General features: G+C 35.4%; 1 protein-coding gene across 1 annotated transcript in view; it reads left to right on the top strand.

Annotated features, from left to right (window-relative positions):
• Window positions 1–24,082, top strand: part of LOC140450184 (lipase 3-like) — a 78,017-nt gene that overhangs the window by 1,411 nt on the left and 52,524 nt on the right. Inside the window, exons 2-3 of the mRNA XM_072543642.1 lie at window positions 1,664–1,974; window positions 18,522–18,774. Of these exons, the coding sequence (XP_072399743.1) occupies window positions 1,664–1,974; window positions 18,522–18,774 (564 nt within the window). The remainder of the gene's footprint in view (window positions 1–1,663; window positions 1,975–18,521; window positions 18,775–24,082) is intronic.

Consider the following 24,082-nt stretch of genomic DNA (forward strand, 5'->3'; position numbering starts at 1 on the left):
AAATTGATTTCTCTTTAATGTGTTCAACAATATATAAATTTTAGTACTTGCTTCAGGTAAAGATATGTATAATATTATTATTAAAAATCACAAAAAATACGAGGTATGCTCTTTAGTTTCTGGAATGGGAAATGATTCTAAACACTTTTTGACCAACATTCAAAGATATAAGAGCTGTTTCGGGGCGCAACATATATTGTAAAGGATAATTGTATGTCCAATTTCAAGTTATTATACCTTAATAGTTTTTTATAATATTCAAGTTTGTATTAAAATATGTATTAGAAATAATTATTCAACAATCTTTAAAAATGACAGATACAAGGAAAATAATTATATCACTTACTGGGGATGTCGTTACCATTACTACATGCACATCATCAATTTTTACAAATTTATTTTATGTGCAATTCAGATGCGGAGGTTGATAAGCTTTGTGCTTACAAGAATTACAAATGTTTCTTCATCAGAAAAACAATTTAGTAAACATGTTCAAAATAGCATTTGATCGGATGCCATCCGACAGCCATAATTTTATCATTCGAGCTGACAAAACACCTGCCAGTAAACATACGAGTAGGTTTAATTCGTCCGTCCTTGACTAAGTGGCTGTCGTGATTGTCAGAAAAAATTAACAATTTAAAAATATTATGCTTTATCATCGGAATATTGATTTTAAACGTGTATCTGGTATAATAACTAGATGGAACAAGATTTTGCCAGCCACTTACAGAGGAAGCCCGTGCTTACAAGAATATGCTTAAGATGCTATGTCATATGTTATGCAATATGGCCACCCTGACTTATTTGATACATTCACCTGTAACCCACAATGGTTTGACATCAAGAGGAAATTACCACATAGTCAAACACCAGTTGATAGACACGACATCACTGCCAGTTTTTAAACAAAAATTAAAATCCCTCATGAATTTCTTAATAAAGCATTGCGACTATGGCCAAGTCCGTCGTTTGATGTACTATCTAGAATGGCAAAAGCGTAGTCCGCCACATGCGCATATTTTAGTTTGATTAGAGGACAAAATACGGCCAGATAAAATTCCATAATTTTAGCTGAAATTCCTGATGAAGCAGCTGAGCTAAAATTGTATGCAGTAGTTATCAAACACATGATACGTGGACCTTGCGGAGTTTGCAACTACAATTCACTATATATGGCTGACGGCACGGGTTCCAAGCAATACCGAAGAGACCTAATTGCTAAACTTATCACGGAAAATGATGGATATCCATTATATTGTTGGCGATCAGTTGCGGATAATGGGCGATCGGTAGTTTCGAAGGACAAAATGTTGATATAGACAATCGTTGGGTTGTACCATACTCGTCAATATTGTCCAAAACCTTTCTGACTGCAACCCTAATAAACTGTGTTGTTTGTTTATATCGACAGTCACTAATATCCAGTATTTCTTGTATATATATATATATATATATATATATATATATATACATATATTATAAAGGCTAAAAGGAACAAACAACATAAGGTCACGTCTACATCTGCACGTAAATGAAATACCACAAACAAACGATTTCGGAACACGATACAGAAACCTCAATAATGCACCTTTTTCTCTTACATTATATTTTACAATAACATTATACATATACTATTTAATACTAGATTCTCTCTATGCAGATCAGGTCAGTTACCTCATTTGGTTATCCAATCGACTCACATCAAATAGAAACCGAGGACAACTATATTTTAACAGCGTTCAGAATACCACATGGCCGAAATACCACAAGTTCCAACAATCTTCCGATTCTACTCAATCATGGAATGATGGGTTCAGCAGATAACTATATTTGGCTAGGACCTCAACGATCCTTAGCATATATTTTAGCTGACAAGGGATACGATGTATGGTTAATGAATTGTAGAGGAACAGCTTATAGTAGAAAACATAAAATTCTTAATTCAAACCAAAAAAAATTTTGGGATTTTTCGTAAGTTTCAATAGTTTTTTATATAGTATAAGCCACCTTTATTTCGATATCAATTAGCTTATTTTAAAAATATCTGCAAGCAAAAGCTTCCAAAAAGCTTTATCTTTTATCAAAGTAATGAACAAAGGATAATTCAAATTTCTGTCAGTTTTATCTGAAAATCTTTAATACATTTGATATTTCAAAACAATTCAGTTGAAAGGAGTTTCCAAAATGACCTTATTTTGATATAATCTATTGCCTACATTTGGTTTACAGGAGAATATCAATATACCTTCAATTTATCGAATATTTCGGTAGTCATCTTCTGGTTGAAAATAATTATTTGAAAATAAGTTATTTATTTTAACTTACCAATTATATCACAGTACCATATTCTATAGGTATGGTCATTTGACATTTATTTTTCAGTGATACTGATATACCTAATTATACACGCATAACGATTTAATTAAGTTATAACAAAAATATCAATTACTGACCAATTAATGAGAAATCTTAAATGCTATAATTGTTTTAATTAAATGCGTCACATGTGATGCTATCAATATATTCATAAAATTTCTCAATCCATTTAGTCCATGATATGACGGTCAAATTAATAGAAACCTCTGAATTTTTATTCTGTTAATCGATTTGCTTGAAATTTTAACAGTCGGTAAATATTAGCTCGAAGATTAAAATAAACTCTATGCCAATATGTGATTTTCCTCTGGGGGCGGTTACCACCCTAAGTCGGCACTGGAAACAGTTTATCAAAAAAAAGGTTGTCGCTAGAATGGTAAATTTTAACACAAAAATGTTCTTTACAGTTTTTTCAAAAAGTTAAACTTTTGGCTACCGTGGTTTTTTTTGATAAACTTTTTCCATCCCCGAGTTGGGGGTGGTAACCGCATTCAGTGGAAAAATACATATTGCCAAAAGGTAGATTTTGATCTTGAGATATTTTTTACCTACTGCCAAAATCTCAAGCAAATCAGTGCATATAAAAAGAATTCTGAGAAGAAACCCGTTATATCCTGGACGGACTAATTGTGTTAATCGTAAAACGACGTGGCCAATTGATTTCTTTTACCTAGCTCAGTCCTGAAACTATTACCATATTATTTTAGGTTAGAGCTGATTCACCTAATTTATTTTTTACGAGAGTCGTTATAATTTCTTGTTTTACATTTTTGTTCTTGTATTATCCCTAGTTACCTGCATGACTTTTATTTATGCTCAAATGTTTTCTTCATCCTTGTCCTTTTTCTTGGATATTTTTTTAAATTTTATATTATAAAATTATATCATTAACTTTTTTATTTTGTGATTCCTTATACACAATATAATTTAATTTTCTTTTATTTTTCGGCTTTGCTGAAATCGAATGTTAAGCCTAATGTATGTTGATTTCGATTAAGAGAAAAACGTATGGTTTTAAAACGAATATTAGATATAGATCGAATTTCAGTATAGCTCGATATATCAAAGCCTAAGGTCGTTTGCAATAGATAAAGTAAAACTATTAAACGGTAATTAAGTGAATTGTTAAAAGCCATTTTTTTGTGCCGTTCTATATCGAACATCAGAATGGTAAATAAACAACATATTTATTTTGTAGGTAACAAATAAAATCTGATTGCATAATAATGTCGTTCCTATGGCTCACGCATCGCAACTAATTCATTTATATCCAAATAAAATACTGTCCGCACCAATGATGCAGCACAGGTTTCTTGGAAACCAGTCAGTGGCGTGCCCCTCTCAAATTTAGATGTACAATAAATATTCACAACAATCTCAAATAATCACATCTAATGCTTTACCTCCATTTCTTTACCAATCTTCTAATCCACAGATACCAAACCAAATACCATATTCTACCTTATTTCCGTCACTATTCCGTCACTTTATCTAACTCTAATAACGAATGGCATGTAGTTGTCAGTAGAAAATACCAAGAAGTCCAGAGGAAGAAAATTGAAAATCGTCAAGATAAACTAAACTCAATGAATGGTGGCTACTCAATAGACTTAGTAGCCTCAGTGAAGAGTCAGAAAAAGAATTTATGGAAATACCAGATAAAGGCACCAAGAAAGAACCCAAACGACCATCAATATTGATCACTGAAGTAGAAAATATAAATCCCCTTATGGCACTGTTAGATGAAGAAATTGCAGATAAATACAGTATTAAAGCCAGTACTGAAGAGGTAAAAATACAGGTTGAAGATGGACAAACTTACTCCAAAATCATAAAGGCCCTAAATGAGACAAACAGGCAATATCATACATATAAAACTAAAGAAATGAAAACATTTAGAGTAGTACTAAAGAACATCTATTTATTAACAAACATTAAAGACATAGAAGCAAGCTTAAAAGTCTTAGGACACGAGCCCACAAACATCTGCAATATGTTATGTCGTTTAAAAAACATGACTGCAAATTTAAATAACATTTATTTGGGTTAGAGGCAGTGCCGGATTAAGGGGGGGGCTATGGGACTATTAGCCCCCGGCGGTAAATTTTGAGAGGCGGTACGTCGCTCCCATCACGTTTTAATTCTATATGTGGATATTTCAAATTTACAGAGTTGATTTTCTAAAATCATCATTATCATTGGCTCCACAACCCATGGTGGGTCTTGGCCTGCTCAAGGATAAGTCTCTTCTCTCCTATTGTTCGCCTTAGCTTTCCAGTTTCGTACTCCCAACATTCTTAAGTCTTCCTCCACCTGATCCTTAAATCGTGCTCTGGGTCTGCCTCTCCTTCTCCCTCTCTTCTATTCTTTGGTTATAAATATGTTTTGGCGGCTCCATCTCATCGATTCTCTTTATGTGACCTAACCATCCCAGCCGATTTATTTTGATGGACCTAATAATAAGAGGTTTGTCATACAGGCGGTAAAGTTCGAAATTATAGCATCTACGCCATAATCCGCTCTCCTGTACTCCTCCATAGATATGTCGGAAGATTTTACGTTCAAAACATCTTAAACGTTCTTCATCGCTCTTTGTCATCGTCCATGTTTCCGACGCGTGGGTGAGGATGGGCTTGATACGAGTTCTGTATATCACTAGTTTCGTTCTTTTTGTAACTAGGCTTGTTGTTAAAAAAATTTTTAATCCATAATAGGCTCTATTTGCCAGATATATCCGTCTGTTAATTTCTGCACTTACTGCAATATTCTGATTAATTTGTGAGCCTAGGTATATAAACTCTCTTACTCCTTCGAAAGTATATGTTCCGATCGTTAAATCTTCAGGTTGTGCTGCTTGTATATAATTTGATACTTTCATATACTTCGTCTTACTAGTGTTAACCTCTAGTCCCATTCTTTTTGTTGCTGCTTCAAGTGCCTTAAATGATTCGATCACGTCCGCCTTTCTTCTTGCAATAATGTCGATGTCATCGGCGTACGCTAGTAATTGTGCTGCGATTAATAATAGTTCCTCTGGTTGTTATTCCAGATTCTCTTATCGCTTTCTCTAGTGCAATATTGAATAGAAGGCATGATAGGCTGTCTCTTTGTATAAGTCCTATCTGAGACTGGAACGTTCGGGAAACTCCGTTCTGCACTCTAACTTTACACTCGACTCTTGAGAGGGTCGCTTTCACCAATTTTACCAAGTGTACTGGTATGCTGAATTCTATCATTGCCTTGTACAGTGCGTTTTTTTCAACACTATCATAGGCACATCTAAAATTAACAAACAGGTGATGAGTATCGATGCCATACTCATATGTTTTTCCAGAGCTTGCCTTAGAAGAAATATTTGATCGGTCGTTGATCTTTCTTTACGAAACCCACACTGATATTTACCTATTATGTCTTCACAACATCCCGATAGTCGGTCGTAAAGAATATATGCCAATATTTTGTATGTTACGTTTAGGAGGGTTATTCCTCTGTGGTTGTCACATATTATTTGATCTCCTTTCTTTTGGATAGGTACAATTGTACCTACATTCCAGTCTTCTGGCAACTTTATTTGCTTCCAGATCAGTCCTACCAGTCTACATATACAGTATGTCAGGTTTTTTTGTCATGCCCCAGAAGCTTTGTTTTCTTTCAATTTTTGTATAGCTTGGATGACTTCTACCTCTGTTGGGATGTTATCTTTCTCTCTTTCGTCGTCAATGACCTCGAGTTCGATTTCTGATTCGTGGAGCTCTATCTCACCTCTTATATTTAGCCTTTCCTCGAAATTTTCTGCCCATTTTTCTAGTATCTGGTCCTGATCACCCTGTTCTATTTCTATCGATTGATAATCTAGGTTTGACTTCTTTCTTGTTCTGGTTAATCCTCTTGTAGAACTTTCTCGTTTCTGCTTGTGCCTTATAGTTCTCTAGTTCTTTTAGTTGGCTCTCTATATGTTCTTTCTTCTTTTTTTTAAGTATTCCCTTTTTTTTCTCGTCTCAGCTGCCTATACTCTTCCTCTGTTTGTCTCGTTTTTCGTCCTTGGAGTCTTCTATATGCCTGATTTTTTCTTTGCGTTTCTTGTGCGCATTCCTCATCGTACCAGTCTGACCCTAATTTTTTACGTTTTTGCTTTTTGATAACTTCAGTTGTCACTTAGAGATTCTAGATCTTAGTTTAGCTTGTAGTAGGTAATGGCCCGTGTCTATGTTCGCTCCGCGTCTTGTACGTACGTACGTACGTCTATTGGCTCCTCTACACATCAGCAGACGCGTCCGCGGACGACATCTACGTATGCATCTGGAGATGTGTAGATGGGGTAGTTTGATTATCCGTTTTTTATATATCACGTCGGCGGATGCGTCGGCGGATACAAGATATCCAATTATTGTCGGTTGACCATGAGATTAGAACCCAAATGCTGTATATAACTATTGATTATTTGGCAAATAATCTGAAATCTAGAGGAAAAGCTTATGAAGATCTTGCCATTACTTTTGATTTTTATTTTCTCTACCTATTTCAGAGGATAACGTGATTTTAGACAAAGCGTCGGTATTAGTGAATATTTATTCAAATGACTTGGATACATCTCTAACAAGTGAGTGTATTCAATTAAAACATTTTATAATGTCACTACTAGGCCAAGTTGAGTATAAAAATCCAACAACTAACAGTGCTACTTTTGCGATGGAGCTTTTGCATAAAAATAATATAATTGCAACCTTCCCAAACGTAGAAATATCACTAAGAATCTTCTTATCGTTGATGGTTACTAACGCAACTGGTGAAAGATTATTTTCCGCTTTAAAACGGGTCAAAAATTATTTGAGAAATACGATGACGGAAGAAACATTAAATTTGTTTTTTAAATGTTTTAAATAGTAATAATGATCTGCTTACAAAATTAGATTTTAATAAAATCATCAACCTGTTTGCGTAGGAAGTCCAGGAAATTTTTTTTGCAAGTAATTATGTTAATTTACTTTATAAGTTGTAAGTGTGTGTCTTTGTGGCTTTTTTGTATATTTGTAATAAATTACCTAATAATATTAAAATAGTTGTAATGAATTGTTAACCTAAGTCGCATCTATACCTACTGGAGAGTGGCGGTTGACTTAGCCCCCGGCGGTCCATGAACTAAATCCGGCACTGGTTAGAGGCCATGTAGTTATACCAGGGAACAAAAAATCTGATACTTTAGCTAAGGAAGCCGTGCAGAGTGGAATCTTTTGCAATATTTATACAGTAAGGGATATATTTAAATTCATAAAAATAAAATTAGGCTGCAATGGGAACAGCCATGGGAGAATATTGTTGAAAACTCGCAAAATACATATTTCCAGATACACTCCACTTTACCACTCCCACCTCAATACATATTCAATTACTCGACTACCAAATTCTTCTCGGCAAGTATATTTCACTTAAAAACGAATCATAGTGGATTCCCGTCGCAGTTATTTAAGCTTGGAATATTACCGGCACCATCCTGCAGTTATAATATAAGTTCTTTGGGGATCTTAACCATATTTTTTTTGGATGCAACAAATATTTAGAAAAATTTAATAAATTAATTCAAACTCTCACTGAAATGAAATATTTGCTTCCGATAAGTCTATCACACATTTTGGCAACTGCTAATAGAGAAACCTTAGAATTGCTAATAAGTTTTTTTAAAGATATAAAAGTAGAAATATAAATTAGCATAACTTTAGTAATTTATACACATAGCTAAAAAAAGTAAGAAACTAGAACAAAAACAAATATCTTTAAACATAAATAAAACATTATGTGGCTGATGGAATTGCTTCCGTGTCATATCTTTTACACATACACACACCTACACACACACACACTCATACACATACATACACACACACACACTCATACACACACACACACACACACACACACACACACACACACACACACACACACACACACACACACACACACACACACACACACACACACACACACACACAAAACAAAGGTCCACTTAAAAACTACTACCTATGTTCTTTATAGATCTAAAACAAAATGAAAATAACACAGACATATAGACAACGAAACATTTTATGTACTAAAATGTAATTTTTAAAGTACCAAGCCCCAAAAAGCATACTACAGTGCTTGCAATATCTAGGATATGGACACACAAAAAAATTTTGTCACAGAAAGCCTCGCTGTGTAAAATGCACACAGAGTCGTTTTACGATAGATTGCTCCAGAAAAACTCTAAATACCAATGTTAGATGTATCAAATGTAACGAAAATCATACAGCGAATTACAGAGGCTACATAGTCCATAAGCAACTACAAGAAAAAATGCACCCAAAACTAAGATAGAAGAATAACCATCCAAATAACAATAGAAGCACCAAACATTCAGTCAGAAATCATACAGGAGCAGAGAGCACAACTTCACACACCGTAAATAAATTTCCAAACCACATCTAATCTATCTGTACAACAAACAAATGATATATCAGAATTAAAATCCATGATGAACGAACTTACAAATGAAATGTTTACAATCATGAATCTAATTTCTACTCTCGTCATTAAAATATCCAAATGACTCACCTACTTAAAATTGCTGAATGGAACGCAAACGCCCTATGCAAGCACGAGTAAGAAATCCATGCTTTTATGCAAAATACTAATTTAGACATAATGCTTGTAGGTCCGCCAAGGCTGCATACTCTCTCCGATGCTTTTTAATTTATATGTTGAAAATATATTTGCGGAAGCATTAGAAGACACGGAATTAGGCATTAAGGTGAACGGCATACCAATTAGCAACCTACGCTATGCGGACGACACAGTGATTATAACTGATAATTTGGAAGATCAGCAGTTATTACTTGATAGGGTGAATAGCATAGGTAAAAAATATGGCCTCAAAATCAACATTTTGAAAACGAAATATATGGTCATTAGCAGAAACCCTCCAGAAAACCCGATAATATGCATAGGTGACGATCGCATAAAACGCGTGAAAACTTTTAAATACCTTGGCACCACAATCAATGACCAATCGGATCCACAACAAGAGATAAAAACCCGAATACAAATGGCAAGACAAGCTTTTGTGAAATTCAGACCGCTCCTATGTAATCAAAACCTAAATTTCGAAATACGCTACAGAATGGTCAAGTGCTACATATGGTCCATCTTGCTTTATGGCATGGAAACGTGGACTTTGAAAAAACATCTATCAACAAACTTGAAGCATTTGAAATGTGGTCATTGAGAAGAATGATGCGCATACCTTGGGTGGATAGAGTTCGAAACGATGACGTCCTTAAGAGAGCCGGCGTGGAAAGAGAACTCTTTGAATTAATTAAAAAACGCAAGATTGGTTACCTTGGGCACATATTCAGAGGAGCAAAATATGAAATACCACAGTTAATCCTACAAGGGAAGATCGAAGGTAGGAGAGGAGCCGGCCGCAAACAATTATCCTGGTTAAGGAATATTAAAGAATGGATAGGAATACACAATACAGGCGAGCTGTGTCACGCCGCCAAGAACAGAATTCTTGTAATGAGATAGTCGCCTACGCACTTTGGTGTACGGCATGTTAAGAAGAAGCAGCTTGTAGGTAACAGAGATTTTATAAATAAAAGGTATTTTAAAATAACAGACTATGATACATAATATCATACCGAACATCCAGATGGGACCACGCATGGAGGGACTGCTTTAATAATTAAACTAAAAATCGAACATCACAAGATAAAAGGGGAATAAACGAGATTATCTACAGGCAACAACAGTTTGCATACATGACTTCACGGGGCCAATGATAATATCCACCATATACTGTCCGCCAAAACATAATAACAAAATAGAACAATATTAAGATTTTCTCAGATCGTTAGGTAATAGATATATACCTGGTGAAGACTGTAACGCTAAACATACACAATTGAGTTCTGGGGTCATAACAACTAAGGCCAAGGAATAACTTGCAGCCATATCAGATACCAAGTCAACATATTTAAGTACTGGCCAACCAACCTATTGGCCAAGCGATCCAAGAAAACTGCCCGTTTTACTATACTTTTAGATCATGAAAGGAATCAGTAAAAATTATATTAGGTTTAGTCTTCTCTAGATTTATCGTTGGAGCACTTGCAAATTATAACCTGAGTATCCAATAAAAGTATTAAACAACCAACAGAAACAACTTTATATAACCATAAAACAAACTAGATAGAATTTAGGGAATACTTACATGCACAAATCAATCTACAAATTCCATTAAAAACGCCACAAGAAATAGAAGATGCAACGAAAGAATTTACAATACTTACACAGAAAAGAGCGTGAACAGCAATCCTGACTATTGACTATAATAAACTCGGAAAAAAACTTGACCCTACAGTTAAACAAAAAATATTAGCAACGAAAAAAATGGCAGATATCGAAATGCACAAGCGATAAAGCAAAACTAAACAAAACTACCAAAGATCTAACTAAGTTACTAAATAATAGCAAAAACAAAGGTACCTACCTACCAGATAGACACTTTCTGGTAAAGCAGCATGATGAATACACTTAGCTCCTATTAAAGCAGGTGTTCCAGAAGGAAGCGTACTGGGACCTTTTTTATTTCTAATGTTCACTGCAGACCTCCCATACAGCAGAAACACAGAAGTTGCTTCTTTTGCAGATGACACCGCAATACTGGTCATAGACTCAAAGTCCCACCAAAGCATCAAAAAATTTACAAAAAAAAAGTATAATTAAAATACGTTTAAAGCGCACTTACTCTTAAAGTGCACAGGCATAGGTCTCAAGAGGATAATGCAACGAGCTGTACAGCCATAATAAGCTCGATCGTTACTTCACTAACATTTTGAAAACAGAATAATTTCTCATAGAACAGATTTCGAATGCTCGTTTTACCTGCCTAACACGACAAAAGATAATAACGTATTTGGACCAAATTTAGCAACCCTTATGTGCAAATTTGTTTGTTAATCTGAAAAATCACTTTGAAGCTTTTATGCCTCGAGTTTTTTCTTATGACTAGTTTTACTAATTAGTTTGGAAATAAAAGCATAATGTGATATTTACGAACAATGTAGTGTCATAGTTTTTTCTTAAAAACTGTAAATGGTAACTATACAAATTGAACAATTCGATTATCCAGTGGGTTATCATTATAGCAGGTAACTGTTATTTTTCAATCAGAACCGCTCACAAAATGACCTTAAATAACATTCTATTTGAATGTTATTTGAGGTCATTTTGTGACTTCACAAAAAAATATAACAATAAATACCAAGTCTTATGTCGCTCCAGCTTCAACTAAACCTTCACCTCCTTCGTTTCCTTACAAAAATCAAGCTACTATTTTACATGCTATTCCAAATGTTGTTCTATTTGAGTATATAAAAGCTATGGGTGACATTGTTACCCCCAAAAATATCACCTTTGCATCTCGAATTTCAAATAATCGTATTTGTATTTATTTACCTTCCGTTGCAGTAGTCGACGAACTTCTTAGTGGCCACCAAAGTATCACTATCAACTCAGCGTTGTTTCTATCCGAAGACTTATTACCCCTGCTAAAGGTATTCTCATATCAAATGTATCTCAATTGCGCACCTCATAATCGAAAAAGCATTAAAGGATATCGAATTACAAATAGCCTCTCCTGTTTCATTCGTGAAATGTGGTTTTCTTACTAATGATTATGATTATGAAGCTCATATAATGAGCTTCCAAAGAGTCGCATACGTTATTCCTGATAATGATTAATAAATGTTTTTTAATTCAAACCTCTCTCTTAATAACCTACGAGAACAACCCATATGAAATACTTTTGTCTACTGATAAGTTAGAATGTTGTTTATGTAATCAAGCTGGTCATACTGTTAACGCTTTTACCAATGCTCCAATTACTGTAACTCAAACTGAATTTTCCCCACCCGCTATCCCCTTATCTCCTCTCAGCGATACACCCCCACCAGAAAGCACTGTTAATTAACCAATTTACAAAATGTATCCTCCCCGAAATTATAACTAGTTATATATAGCAATTCAGGCACTCCTTTTCAACTTTCTCCGGTCGCTACACCGGATACAACTAATAACCAAATGCCTCCACCCTAGTTTGTAAAAATTAATATTCCCTGTAAACCCCAAAGAAAGATACAACATTTTGAGACTCATAATTCAAGGAAAAGTAGAGGGTAGGAGAAGCGTAGGAAGGTCCTTCCTGGTTGAAGAACTTGAGAGAGTGGTTTGGTTGCAGCTCAAAGCAATTGTTCAGAGCAGCTGCCTCGAAGGTCAGAATAGCCATGATGATTGCCAACATTCGTCGCGGAGATGTCACTTAACGAAGTAAACCTCAAAAGAAAAAATTTAAAAAAATTATAACTGCAGAACATAAACTGATACTTAGTTCACTAAACGCAGTTCAAGGTATTTACAAAAATAATACATCGGAACTAACTCTTAAAAAAACTCAGTTTATGTCTTTCCTAGAAATTACATATGGTATCATAGATCCGCTTAAAGAAGCTCTTAACTTCACCTCTAACATCCAAGGGTTACGAAACGACTTATCACTTCTCCATTCAGAAACAAAGGCCAGGTCTTTTAAAAACTGCATTACTAGACTACAAAAAAAATTAAACAATAACTTAGTCCAGATGACTATGACAATATGAGTGCCTCGTCCGATTACCAAACTGATAATGAAACCAACGGTTCTATTTCTCAATGTTCTCATCAATGCTCACAGTCGCCCGTATCTCACTATAACTAAAAATTGCTTTGAAAATCATACAATGGAGTTGCGATAGATTATTTCCTCGCTTAGAATGAATCCAGCAATTAGCTGCCAAAGAACAACTTGAAACCATATGTTTACAAGAAACTAATTCCAAAACATTAAAACTTCCCAAACTAACAAAAATTGAAGCCTAACATTACATTCGAACTAATTGCAACAGAGCCAGTGGTGGGACTTTTTATTTTCAGTGAACTATTTTCATCTCATGTGTCTCTCGCCACCGAACTGGAGGCTATCGCCATAACCACATGGGGCCGAAATAAACTTACTATATGTAGTATTATATTCCACTCAGCCACTCACTAAAGGAAATAGAACTTCTAGACCTTATTTATCAGCTCCCCTCACCATACATTCTTGTAGGCGATTTCAGTGCCCATAATTCCATGTAGGGATCCAATCACACGTCAAATAAAGGCAAAACTATTGAAAACGTTATTAACTGTACGGGCTCATGCATAATAAATATAGATTCTAGTACACACTTTAATTTTTTCTTTGGGACATTCTCTTCAAGAGGTCTTAGCTTTAGTGATCAAAAATCAGCACCTTTACTAACTTGGAAAGCCGCTGATGACCTTTATGACAGCAATCATTATCCTATATTCATAGTATCTAATATTTCCAATATTGAATAAACTTTATTCAGAAACTACTGGCGACTAACACAAAAAGATATCGCCCTGCCTTCTCTCTTACTATCCGACAATATTAATAATAATATAACATTAGTCACAGACACCATACTTTCAGTTGCCAATTTGCACATTTGCAAAAGTATTGTGTCACATAAACAAAAAAAAGTTCCTTGGTGGAATACCTCATGCCAAACTTCTATAGAACAACATGAGGTGACACTTAAAAATTATAGAAAAAATAATAACTTCATCACGGTTCATTATAAAATCATCACAAAAAATAATCACGGTTCATTATAAAACAAAGTAAAAAATCCTCTTGGAGAAATTATGTATCTTCTGTTAATGAAAAGTGTGAGAAAAAGAATGAGTTAGGAATTCCAAACAAACTCATATGTAAGTGACAATGGCGAAGATGCTATCAACAGTAAAAATTCAAAACGACTTGTCAAACCCATTTGAAATACATAGGGGGTTAAGGCAGGGAGATGCGCTGGAGTGTCAGCTTTTTAATGTGGCCTTAGAAAAAGTTGTACCAATTTAAATAGCAGGGGAACAATATTTAATAGATCAGTCCAAATTCTAGCATATGCAGACGACGTGGACATTATAACAAGAACCAGGGCGAGAACTGCGGAAATCCTAACCGAGCTAGTAAGTAGTAGCAGCAGAACAAATAGGGTTACATATAAATCAAAATAAAACCAAATTCATGGCGACTAAACACAAGAGCTGGAAATGTTGATGCAGATTTAATCATCAATGACCAAAACTTCGAAGCAGTCAAAGAGTTCATATATCTAAGGACATCGGTTAACCCCAATAATAGCACATCTGAGGAAACAAAAAGGCGAATAATAATTGCAAACAGGTATTATCATGGACTATCAAAGTACATAGCTAACAAAAGTCTGTCTTAAAAAACTCGTATAAGGCTGTCTAGAACACTGATAGTCCCCGTTCTCACATAAGGATCAGAGGCATGGACGCTAACTAAAACAGATAAATCCGCTCTATCGATTTTTGAAAGAAAGGTGCTACGCAACATATTCGGAGCGGTCTGTGAGAACGGAATATGAAGGCGTAGATATAACTTTGAACTGCAGAATATCTACAAGCATACGTTTGTTGGTAAAGATATTACCACTATAATTAAACAAAACCGCCTGCAGTGGATAGGACATGTAGCCCGGGCCCCTGAATCGAACATGATAAAAAAGACTCTAACAGCGCAACCCGTGTGAATGAGAAGACGGGATAGACCAAAGCTGAGGTGGATGGACGGGGTAACACAAGATGCCAAGAAGATCGCAGTCGGCAACTGGAAAGTCGGACAAAGAATCAATGCAAACCCCAAAATCTTGACTCTTATGTCAAACAGACTCAGACTTCAGAAAAACTCTTATCTCAAACAATATTGTTATTAATGATAATAAAGAAAGTGACGAAACCCTGGCAAAACACTTCAATACAAAATTTAAGAGCAAAATAAATTCTTCTTTACTTGAACCATTGATACACACCACGCCCTTGTATTCTTCCGAAACAATTTTATTAAGGATGTCACATATCTGAACTCGCCATTCTCTTACGTAAAACTCACTTCTTTCATTAAACTCTTAAAACCATTGCTTTTGGTTCTAACGATATTCCCTATATCTTTATAAGAAAAATATTTAGCTTAGGTGACCTTAAACCTCTTGAAACGTTCAATTTAATCTGATCATCCAACAAATTTCCGAACCAGTGGCGAACTTCAATTATAATACCCATTAAAAATCCTAAAATAGCTGGCTCGTCACCCAGTGCTTATAGACCATTATCACTTACTTGTCCATGTGCCAAATCTTAGAAAAAATTATTAACAGTAGACTTGTATGGTTCTTTGACAAATATAACATAATTCCTAAAGTACAGTCAGGATTTCGACGAAATCGCTCAACTCAAGACAATCTAGTAATTCTCCAAAGTGATATTTTCGATCTTCTTCTTTGTGTGCCGTGCTTGTATTCAAGCGTTGGCTATCGTCATATTAACAAGCTGATGAAATGATTCTCGGTCGGCAGCTAGATGAAACAGTTCCTCGACCGTTTGACCTGTCCATTGTCTAATGTTACGCAGCCAGGACAGTTGTTTTCTTCCGACCCAAGGTTTTCCTACGATTTTGCCCTGAATGATTAACCAAAGTAAGCGATATTTAGGTCCTCTCATTATATGACCAAATTATTGACCTTTCTCATTTTGATGATGTTGATCAATGCTCGCTCTCTGTGCACGGTCTTCTAGCACGCGTTCGTTAGATATGTATGCTGTCCACGGGATTTTGAGCATGCGACGGTAACACCATAACTCAAACGCTTCTAATTTGTTAAGATTTTTTATTTTTGTTGTCCAGGTTTCACATCCATAGAACAAAGTGGACCAGACGTAGCACTTCAATACTCTTAGACGTGTGGTCAACGATAGACTTCTACTGCATAATACAGAACGCCAGTTAATAAAGTTTTTCCGTGCGAGTTCTATTCTGGTCGAAATTTCCTCGTCACTTTCAGCTCTGCAGTCAATTAAGCTACCCAGATATCTAAAGTGTTCCAACCTTTCCAGGATTTTGTTATCTAATCTTAGTACTGAGTCTTCGATATTAATTTTTCCGACCACCATTCATTTTGTTTTTTTTTGCGTTGATTGTTAAGCCCTTTTCAGTGCATTCGTTGTTTACAGCATTCAACAGGGTTTGAAGATCTTCTAGACTCTCTGCCATTATTGCGGTGTCATCGGCGTATCTGATGTTGTTAATAATTTTACCACCGATCTTAACACCTTCGCGGCGATTATTTAACGCTATTTCAAAAACTGGTTCAGTATAGGCATTAAACAACATCGGTGTAATAACACATCCCTGTCTGACACCAAGCTTAATAGAAACTTTAGCTGAAACCTCTTGGTCCACCTTAACACAAGCGGTCTGATTGTAGTAAAGATTTTTAAGCAATCTAATGTCATACGTGTCCAGACCAACTGAGTCTAAGCATTGAAATAATAATGTATGTGGTACTCTATTAAAGGCTTTTTCGAAATCGATATTTCTTAACTTTTAACAAAAGTCAAGAAGTTGTCGCTTCTGTATTTAACATAAAATTTTTTATCATCACGATCGTTCAAAGTGTCTGTCAATGGTATTTTTTCACAGTCCACACTCAAATCGATGGGATACCACAAGGGTCAGTATTAAGCCCAACTCTTTTTAACCTAGCAATAAGCGATTTATGCTTTGGTATATTTTCCACCATTAGGCATTTTCTGTCTCCACAACTTCTAAGCTCATTAAATCCGCAGTAGATATTCTCGTTAATAAAACAATCTCCATAGACTTATCGTTATTATACAAAATCAAAAATAATAAAATTTAGTAGACGATCTTCCTCCCCTTCTCCTAGTATAATGATTGACAAAGCTTATCTTCCCGTTATCAAAGAATGTAAAGTACTCGGTTTATTGTTTGATTCTCGTCTTACCTGAAAGCAACATATATTAGAAATAAAGGGTGAAGTGTACAAAAGACTAAATATTTGCTAATAAAAAATACAGCATTCAATAGAGAGCCCATCTATTTTTGGCACTACAAGTCTGTCCAGACGAGATCTTATCGTGGCAAGAAGACTTCAGATAGGACATACAAAATTAACACATGGGTACCTAGTGTCATCCAGCAACCGACCTACTTGTCAACGCTGCCACAATCACAACTGACTGTTAATCACATACTCACCGAATGTCATCAATATTCTGCCAGAAGTCACCTCAAGCCTAATATATAAGATATCCTAAGTAATACTGATCAAATAAACTCCGCCCTAAAATATCTAAAAGATATTCAGTTGTATTATAAAATAAAATTTCATTCTACGATACATTTTGTATTTTGTAACATAATATTTATTGTACTATTTTTTGTTTTATAATCGCCCTTGTGTAAGTGGCCTTAGTAGCCGAGCACATTTATTTAAAAAAAAAAAATGCATTACATGTGATGCTAGCGATGTATTCGTAAAATTTTTCAATCCATTTTTTAGTCGAGGATATGACGGTAAAAATCGTAGAAAATCTCTGAATCTTTTTTGTATTTATCGATTTTCCTGAAATTCAGACACTAGGTAGAAAATAGGTCGAAGGATAAAATCTACTTTATACCAATGAGCTGTACAGCCATATGCTTTATCGTTCTTCTTCTTGTAGTTGCCTATCCGTTTCGGATGTTGGCCACCATCATGGCAATCTGTATTTTGCAAATTACTGCTCTGAAAAGACTTGTGGTTGTTGTGTTGAACCAGGTACGTAGATGTTTCAGCCCCAACATCTTTCGCCTTCCCGTTCCTCATAATGAGACCGAGGTATTCGATTTCGGCTGTTTTTTTATTATTCCATTGTTACTTCACTAAAATATATGAAACGTACTAAAGTAATTTTCTCTAGTCTACAATTTGGATTCTTACATATTTAAACCAACTTTAGCAACCACTATGTGTAAATTTCAGTACTAAGTACTCATTTTCAGTAGATATTGATTTAAGAAAGTGGGATCTTTACTTTTATTTATTTTAACCATACTAATACCATAGTATACTTACCAGTAAACAATTGAACAAGCATATTTTTCTTGTGAGCTTATCACAATTTTAAAATTTTAGTTTCCACGAAATAGGCATGTATGATATACCAGCTGTAATTGACTACATTCTTAATGCTACACATCAAACTAGCCTCTATTATGTTGGTCATTCTCAAGGATGTACAACACTTTTTGTAATGGGTTCAGAAAGACCAGAATATAACAATAAAATTAAGTTGGCAATTGCATTAGCTCCAGCTGCAGTATATAAAAATTTTAAGCAACCATGGATATTATGGTTGCTTCATAATATTCCGTTAAAACAATTAGAGGTAAGTGATTTTGACAAATATTTTACGCAATAAATTTAATTGTACTGAAGCTTCTTGTAGCATGTTAATACAATTGACTATTTTTACAATTTTCTCGGAATAAGGTACAACTTTATTTTGAAACAAGTTTATTGTAAGGTTTTGATTTCCACTTCGGAAATAGTTCTTGAAATACTTTTAAGGAAAAGGAATTGAAATCGAAGGTTCAAAATAAGTTTATTTTAAAGTAAAATTTTGGGATATTCTTTTTCTAAAAGTAACTATTTTCTAGTTATATTGGTGAGCACATTGACCCATCTTTTTTATATTTACAGCAGATCGGAATAGATCAGTTGACGTTAGACTAGGTTTGGTCTAACGTCAACTGATTGCCAAATAAAATTGGCCAGGACATACATCTGCGTCCAGGGCCTCTTTTGCCCTTAATATTGGCTTGTAGAATCAACTGTAAAAGTCGATATTTACTATTAGGCATAATGTACTTCTTAACGGTGTTAATAATTTCTCTGTCTTTTCTTAGCCTTCGGATATGTTGGTGAATATATGCTGTAGTTGTGTGGTGTATGTATCTTATGTTTATATCTGTTTTTTTGTAATACTCCAGCTTTCTACTATACAATTCTTATGTGAATATTGATACCTCAAGATGATCTTCCTAAGACCGTTAAAAGAACTTCTGACTTTTTCAATATGAGTTTTTATTTTGTAGATATGATCCCAGGTTTCCTTAATATTGCAGCTTAAATAGCATATTTTCTCCAATCTTTTGAAATTTATTTTAAAGTTTATTGTAATTTGGGCGTTTATCTTGATGTTCTTACTAATGATCATTATTTAGGTCTTCTTACAATTTAGTTTTAGGTCGTATTTGTTACATGTTTCTACAATATTATCCATAATACTTTGTAGCATTATATGCCAGCAATACGGTATCGTCTGCATATTTAATATTGTTTATAAGTTGGCCGTTTACTGCAATACCATCTTCAGATTCGTCCAAGGCTTCTTTAAAGATGCTTTCAGAGTATATGTTAAATAATACTTATAACAATACGATAATGACAGTACCCTGTTTAACTTCTTTTCCGACTATGAAGATCTCGGACACTTTATTTTCGAATCGCACTGTTGCTTTTGGTTGGAGATATAAGTTTGAGATTAGTCTTATATTGTTACCATTGAGTCCTGATGTTTTTAGGATATTAATTAGATTCTCATGTGATACTTTGTCAAATGCCTTTTCAAAATTTATAAAACATGCATACAGATCGCAGTTGACATCTCCGGCTTTCTGTGTTAGAACTTTCAAACTAAAACGTGCTTCTTTCAATCAAAGTCCTGCTCTGAATCCAAATTGAACTTCACTTAGACGTTCTTGTAATTTTTTATATGTGCCAGTGAATGATAGTAAGAAATACTTTTTAAGTACGTGGCTTATCAAACTTATTAATCTATGTCCTTCACATTTCCTAGCGGTGGCGTTTTTCGGAAGTGGAGTGTATATTGATATTAGCCAGTCTTTTGGTAAGTGACCAGTCTTATAATTATATGTTATTGAATAGTTTCGCGAGAGCTGTGATTTGGTATTCCAATAATAGCTTTATAATTTCACCACCCATTTTATTAGATCCTGGTGGTTTCCTATCTTTAATTTGCTTAATGGCCATAGTTACTTTTTCGTTTGATATTTCTGGGTCGTAGGGGTAATAATTCTTGCATGTGTTCTTTACATCTTTTTAATTTAACTTCAATTGTAGTCAAAATCTTTCCTTGGATGTCTACAACTATGGCTGCATTGCATTGTTCTATATTTTTGTGTATATGGAAATCGTCATGTTTGTGTTATAGTGTTTCAATTTCCGTACATTTCTCCATCCGCCATGCTTCTTTTGCTCCTTTTGTTTCCCTTAGGATATTCTTAAGCAACTTGTATTCATTGTCATTTCTACCTTTTAGTTTCCTTCACTCTTCCATTATTTGCAATATTTTATCTTTCATCCGTTTTTGCTTTTTTTTTATTTAAGATATTCCTGCAAAAGTGTGGTAATAGATGTCTTCATTTCGTTCCACTGTTCTTATTTGTCGCAGGTACTGTCCTTAAATATTTTCTTAAAATTCTTATTAATCTCTGTTTTTATTTTTTCCCTAATGTCACTTTCTTCAGTAGTTTTATATCTATTTTGGGCCTCATTTTCTTATGAATTATTTTGAGTCGTTTGTTAATATTTTCGACTAACAAACTATGAACCGAGAAGACATATGTGCATGGATATGTTTTTGTAAAGGTGATTTTCGAAACATTTTGAATATGTACTTGCCAAATAGAGTAAACCAATCAATGCACTAATTTTTAATGCATCTATTTTCTTTTCGTTCCTCTCTCGATTATAGTTTTTTTGGGGGTATCTGATATGTTTGTTTGTAGATCTAACAATAATGGTTATCGTGGTGTCGTTAAAAATATATTTCCAAATACCTAGTTTACCTTTTAAATTCTTAGTAACTTCTGTATTACCTGACAAATGCGTGATTAAGTTTTCAGAACGTGTTCTAACATTTCTTCTAGTTCTAGCAGAAATCATCACTTCAACGCCTTCCGTATCAGAAATTTCTTGTTCTGTATCACTATCTCTTTATTTGTCTTATGTTAATTTCTACTTCGTCATCGGCGTACTGAATATTTTTATTCTCGTCGTCGTTTCGAAGACATTCGTCCATTAGATGTTGCAAACGTTCATGTTCTGCCTCATGCGTAGACATTTTAAAATTAACAATAACTGACAAACGCTCAAAATATCAAAACTAAACGGCTGGCGTGCGGAGAATTTGTCAAAAAACTGGAGTCGGCTGACACACACACACGCAGTGATCAACCCTGCCCCTAGGAACATGTGTATACCAATGTAAGAATGGGATCCACATGTCCGAAGATCAAACCGATCACACCTCGCTAGTCGAAGTGGTACCTATCTGACCCCCAGGCTTTTCCACCACCCCTCCTCATCGTGTGACTTACGTGAGGAGGCTTATGATCTGAAATTTACTTAAGATGCCCTGGGTAATAGGACATCCTCGGTTTATAGTGAATGTGGTTATGCCACCTAACTGTAGGGGTAGCCACATCTAGGCTGTTCTCCCTATTTACTTTACTGACTCAATTGATTTTACTCTAGCTTTACGTCGGGACTTGAGTCCCTAAAAAAAAAGAAAAAAGAGCGTGTGTTCCGACCATAGAGCCATCAGCCTGAGCTGATGACTCTATGTCCGGAAAAGAGTGTGTGCTCGGTCACTCAGCCGCCGATTTGGCAAAATAAATTTTGTTCTCCTCGCCGGCTGAGCACCCGAGAGGGGTCCGGCCACCAAGCCCATGCATGCCGCACATGACCTCAGTGCTCGGATTTCGCGAGTAGATCTTTCATTTCGATCTGCCTTAAGGGCCTAGTCCGCGGAGCGGTATATAGAAGGCCTGGCGGGCCCCTTCTATATGTGCTATATAAGGTAAATTTACGTTAAACGGTTTAATGAAAAGTATGAATGTATCAATATGAATTTACGTTATTTAATCAGAAAACACATTTTTTTTTTTTTTTTTTGTGGACTTCCTTGTGGCGTCGGGACTATAAAATGCCTGGGCAACAATTCTTTCCTTTTTATCTTAATCCTATTTGTGTGCGTGTATTGGGGTGTGCATTCTTAAGTGTATAATGCTCTCACACACCCCGGTGTATTGGACTTATAATTACCTAAAAACCTAAAAACCTAAAAAAGAAAAGCGTACCCTCTCGCCAGAGTTTTTTTTTTGGTGTGTTTTCTGATTGACTGCATTTCTTTGTTCGTTCTTCTTGCAACCATCTCATTCTTTATTTATTCGTACGGGTTCTCCCTATATCGAGCTATCTGTTGTTTTGGTCTTCTGTGTACCGTCCTTGTGTTTTCATTGTAGTTAGTCAGCTCTCTTAACATTCTGCTGGGGTGGTTTCTTAGTCCGTTAAAAATTTCATATGCTCTCTCGTCTAGCGTGCGTAGGATTCTTGTTTGTCCTGAGTCTTTATATACATATCTCAAGGGTACGTACCTTGGTATCTTAAGGGCATCTCTGACTATTTGATTTTGCGTAGTCTGTATCTTTTTCCTGTTTGTTTTACAGGTGTGTCCCCACGCAGCGGATGCATATGTTAGGACTGGCAGGATAATACTATTCGCAACCCTGATTTTGGTTTTAAATCGTAGTTTACTTTTCCTTCCAATAAGTGTTGAGAGCTGACTTTTCAACGCTTTGGCTTTGCGTATTTGCTGATTGATGTGCTCAGTGAACGTTAGCTTCTTATCTAGATGTACCCCTAGGTATTTAGCCTGGTTGGTCCAGTCTACTGGGGTGTTTTCGATTGTAATTTCGCGATTTGGTACACTTCTTCTGTGACTAAACATTACAGCCTGTGTTTTATCTGGATTTAGGGCTATTTTCCATTTTATGCACCATCTTTGGAATCTGTTTAGTGCTCTTTGCAGATGATTAGCTGCATGATCCGGGTTTCTCCAGCTAACAGCTATTGCTGTGTCGTCAGCGTAAAGACTCAACAGAGAGCCTGGCTCTTTTGGCGTGTCGGCCGTATAGATGGTGTACAGGTACGGCGACAGCACCGCTCCCTGAGGCACACCCGCCTCCAGGGTCCCGACTTCGGATAGGGTTGCCCCTATTCGAACTCTGAACCTTCTGTTGGCAAGATATGACGCAAGGAGGCATGTCATCGCCTCACTGTAACCAAATTCATTCATTTTATAGATGAGTCCATGGTGCCAGACTCTGTCGAAGGCTTTGCTGACGTCCAGAAAAGCTGTAGCTGTGTACATTTTTTCATTAAATCCTTTGGTGATGAATTCTGTAAGTCGTAGTACCTGTAATTCACAGGAGTGTTCGCTTCTGAACCCGAATTGAGCCTCTGGTATGGTTCCTAGCATTTGTGATTCTTCATTGAGTCTTTTTAGTATGACTCTTTCCGCTATCTTGCTTATAGATGATAATAAGCTGATAGGTCTGTAATTTTGCGGAAATGTGCCGTTTTTACCAGGTTTTGCAATCATTATTACGTGTGCCTCTTTCCACCTATCTGGGAAATATCGTAGTTTTAGCATGTTGTTTATTATGTTAGTGATATAAACAATAGCTTTTTTTGGTAGATTTTTCAGCGCACTATTTGTGATGTTGTCGGGTCCTGGGGCTTTTTTGGCATTTGTCATTTTTATAAGTTCCTTTATTTCTTCGGGAGATGTATGTGTAATACCTATTCTGCCCTTTTTCCTTCTAAGT

Source organism: Diabrotica undecimpunctata, chromosome 9 (assembly GCF_040954645.1).
Source record: "Diabrotica undecimpunctata isolate CICGRU chromosome 9, icDiaUnde3, whole genome shotgun sequence".
Lineage (NCBI taxonomy): Eukaryota > Metazoa > Arthropoda > Insecta > Coleoptera > Chrysomelidae > Diabrotica > Diabrotica undecimpunctata.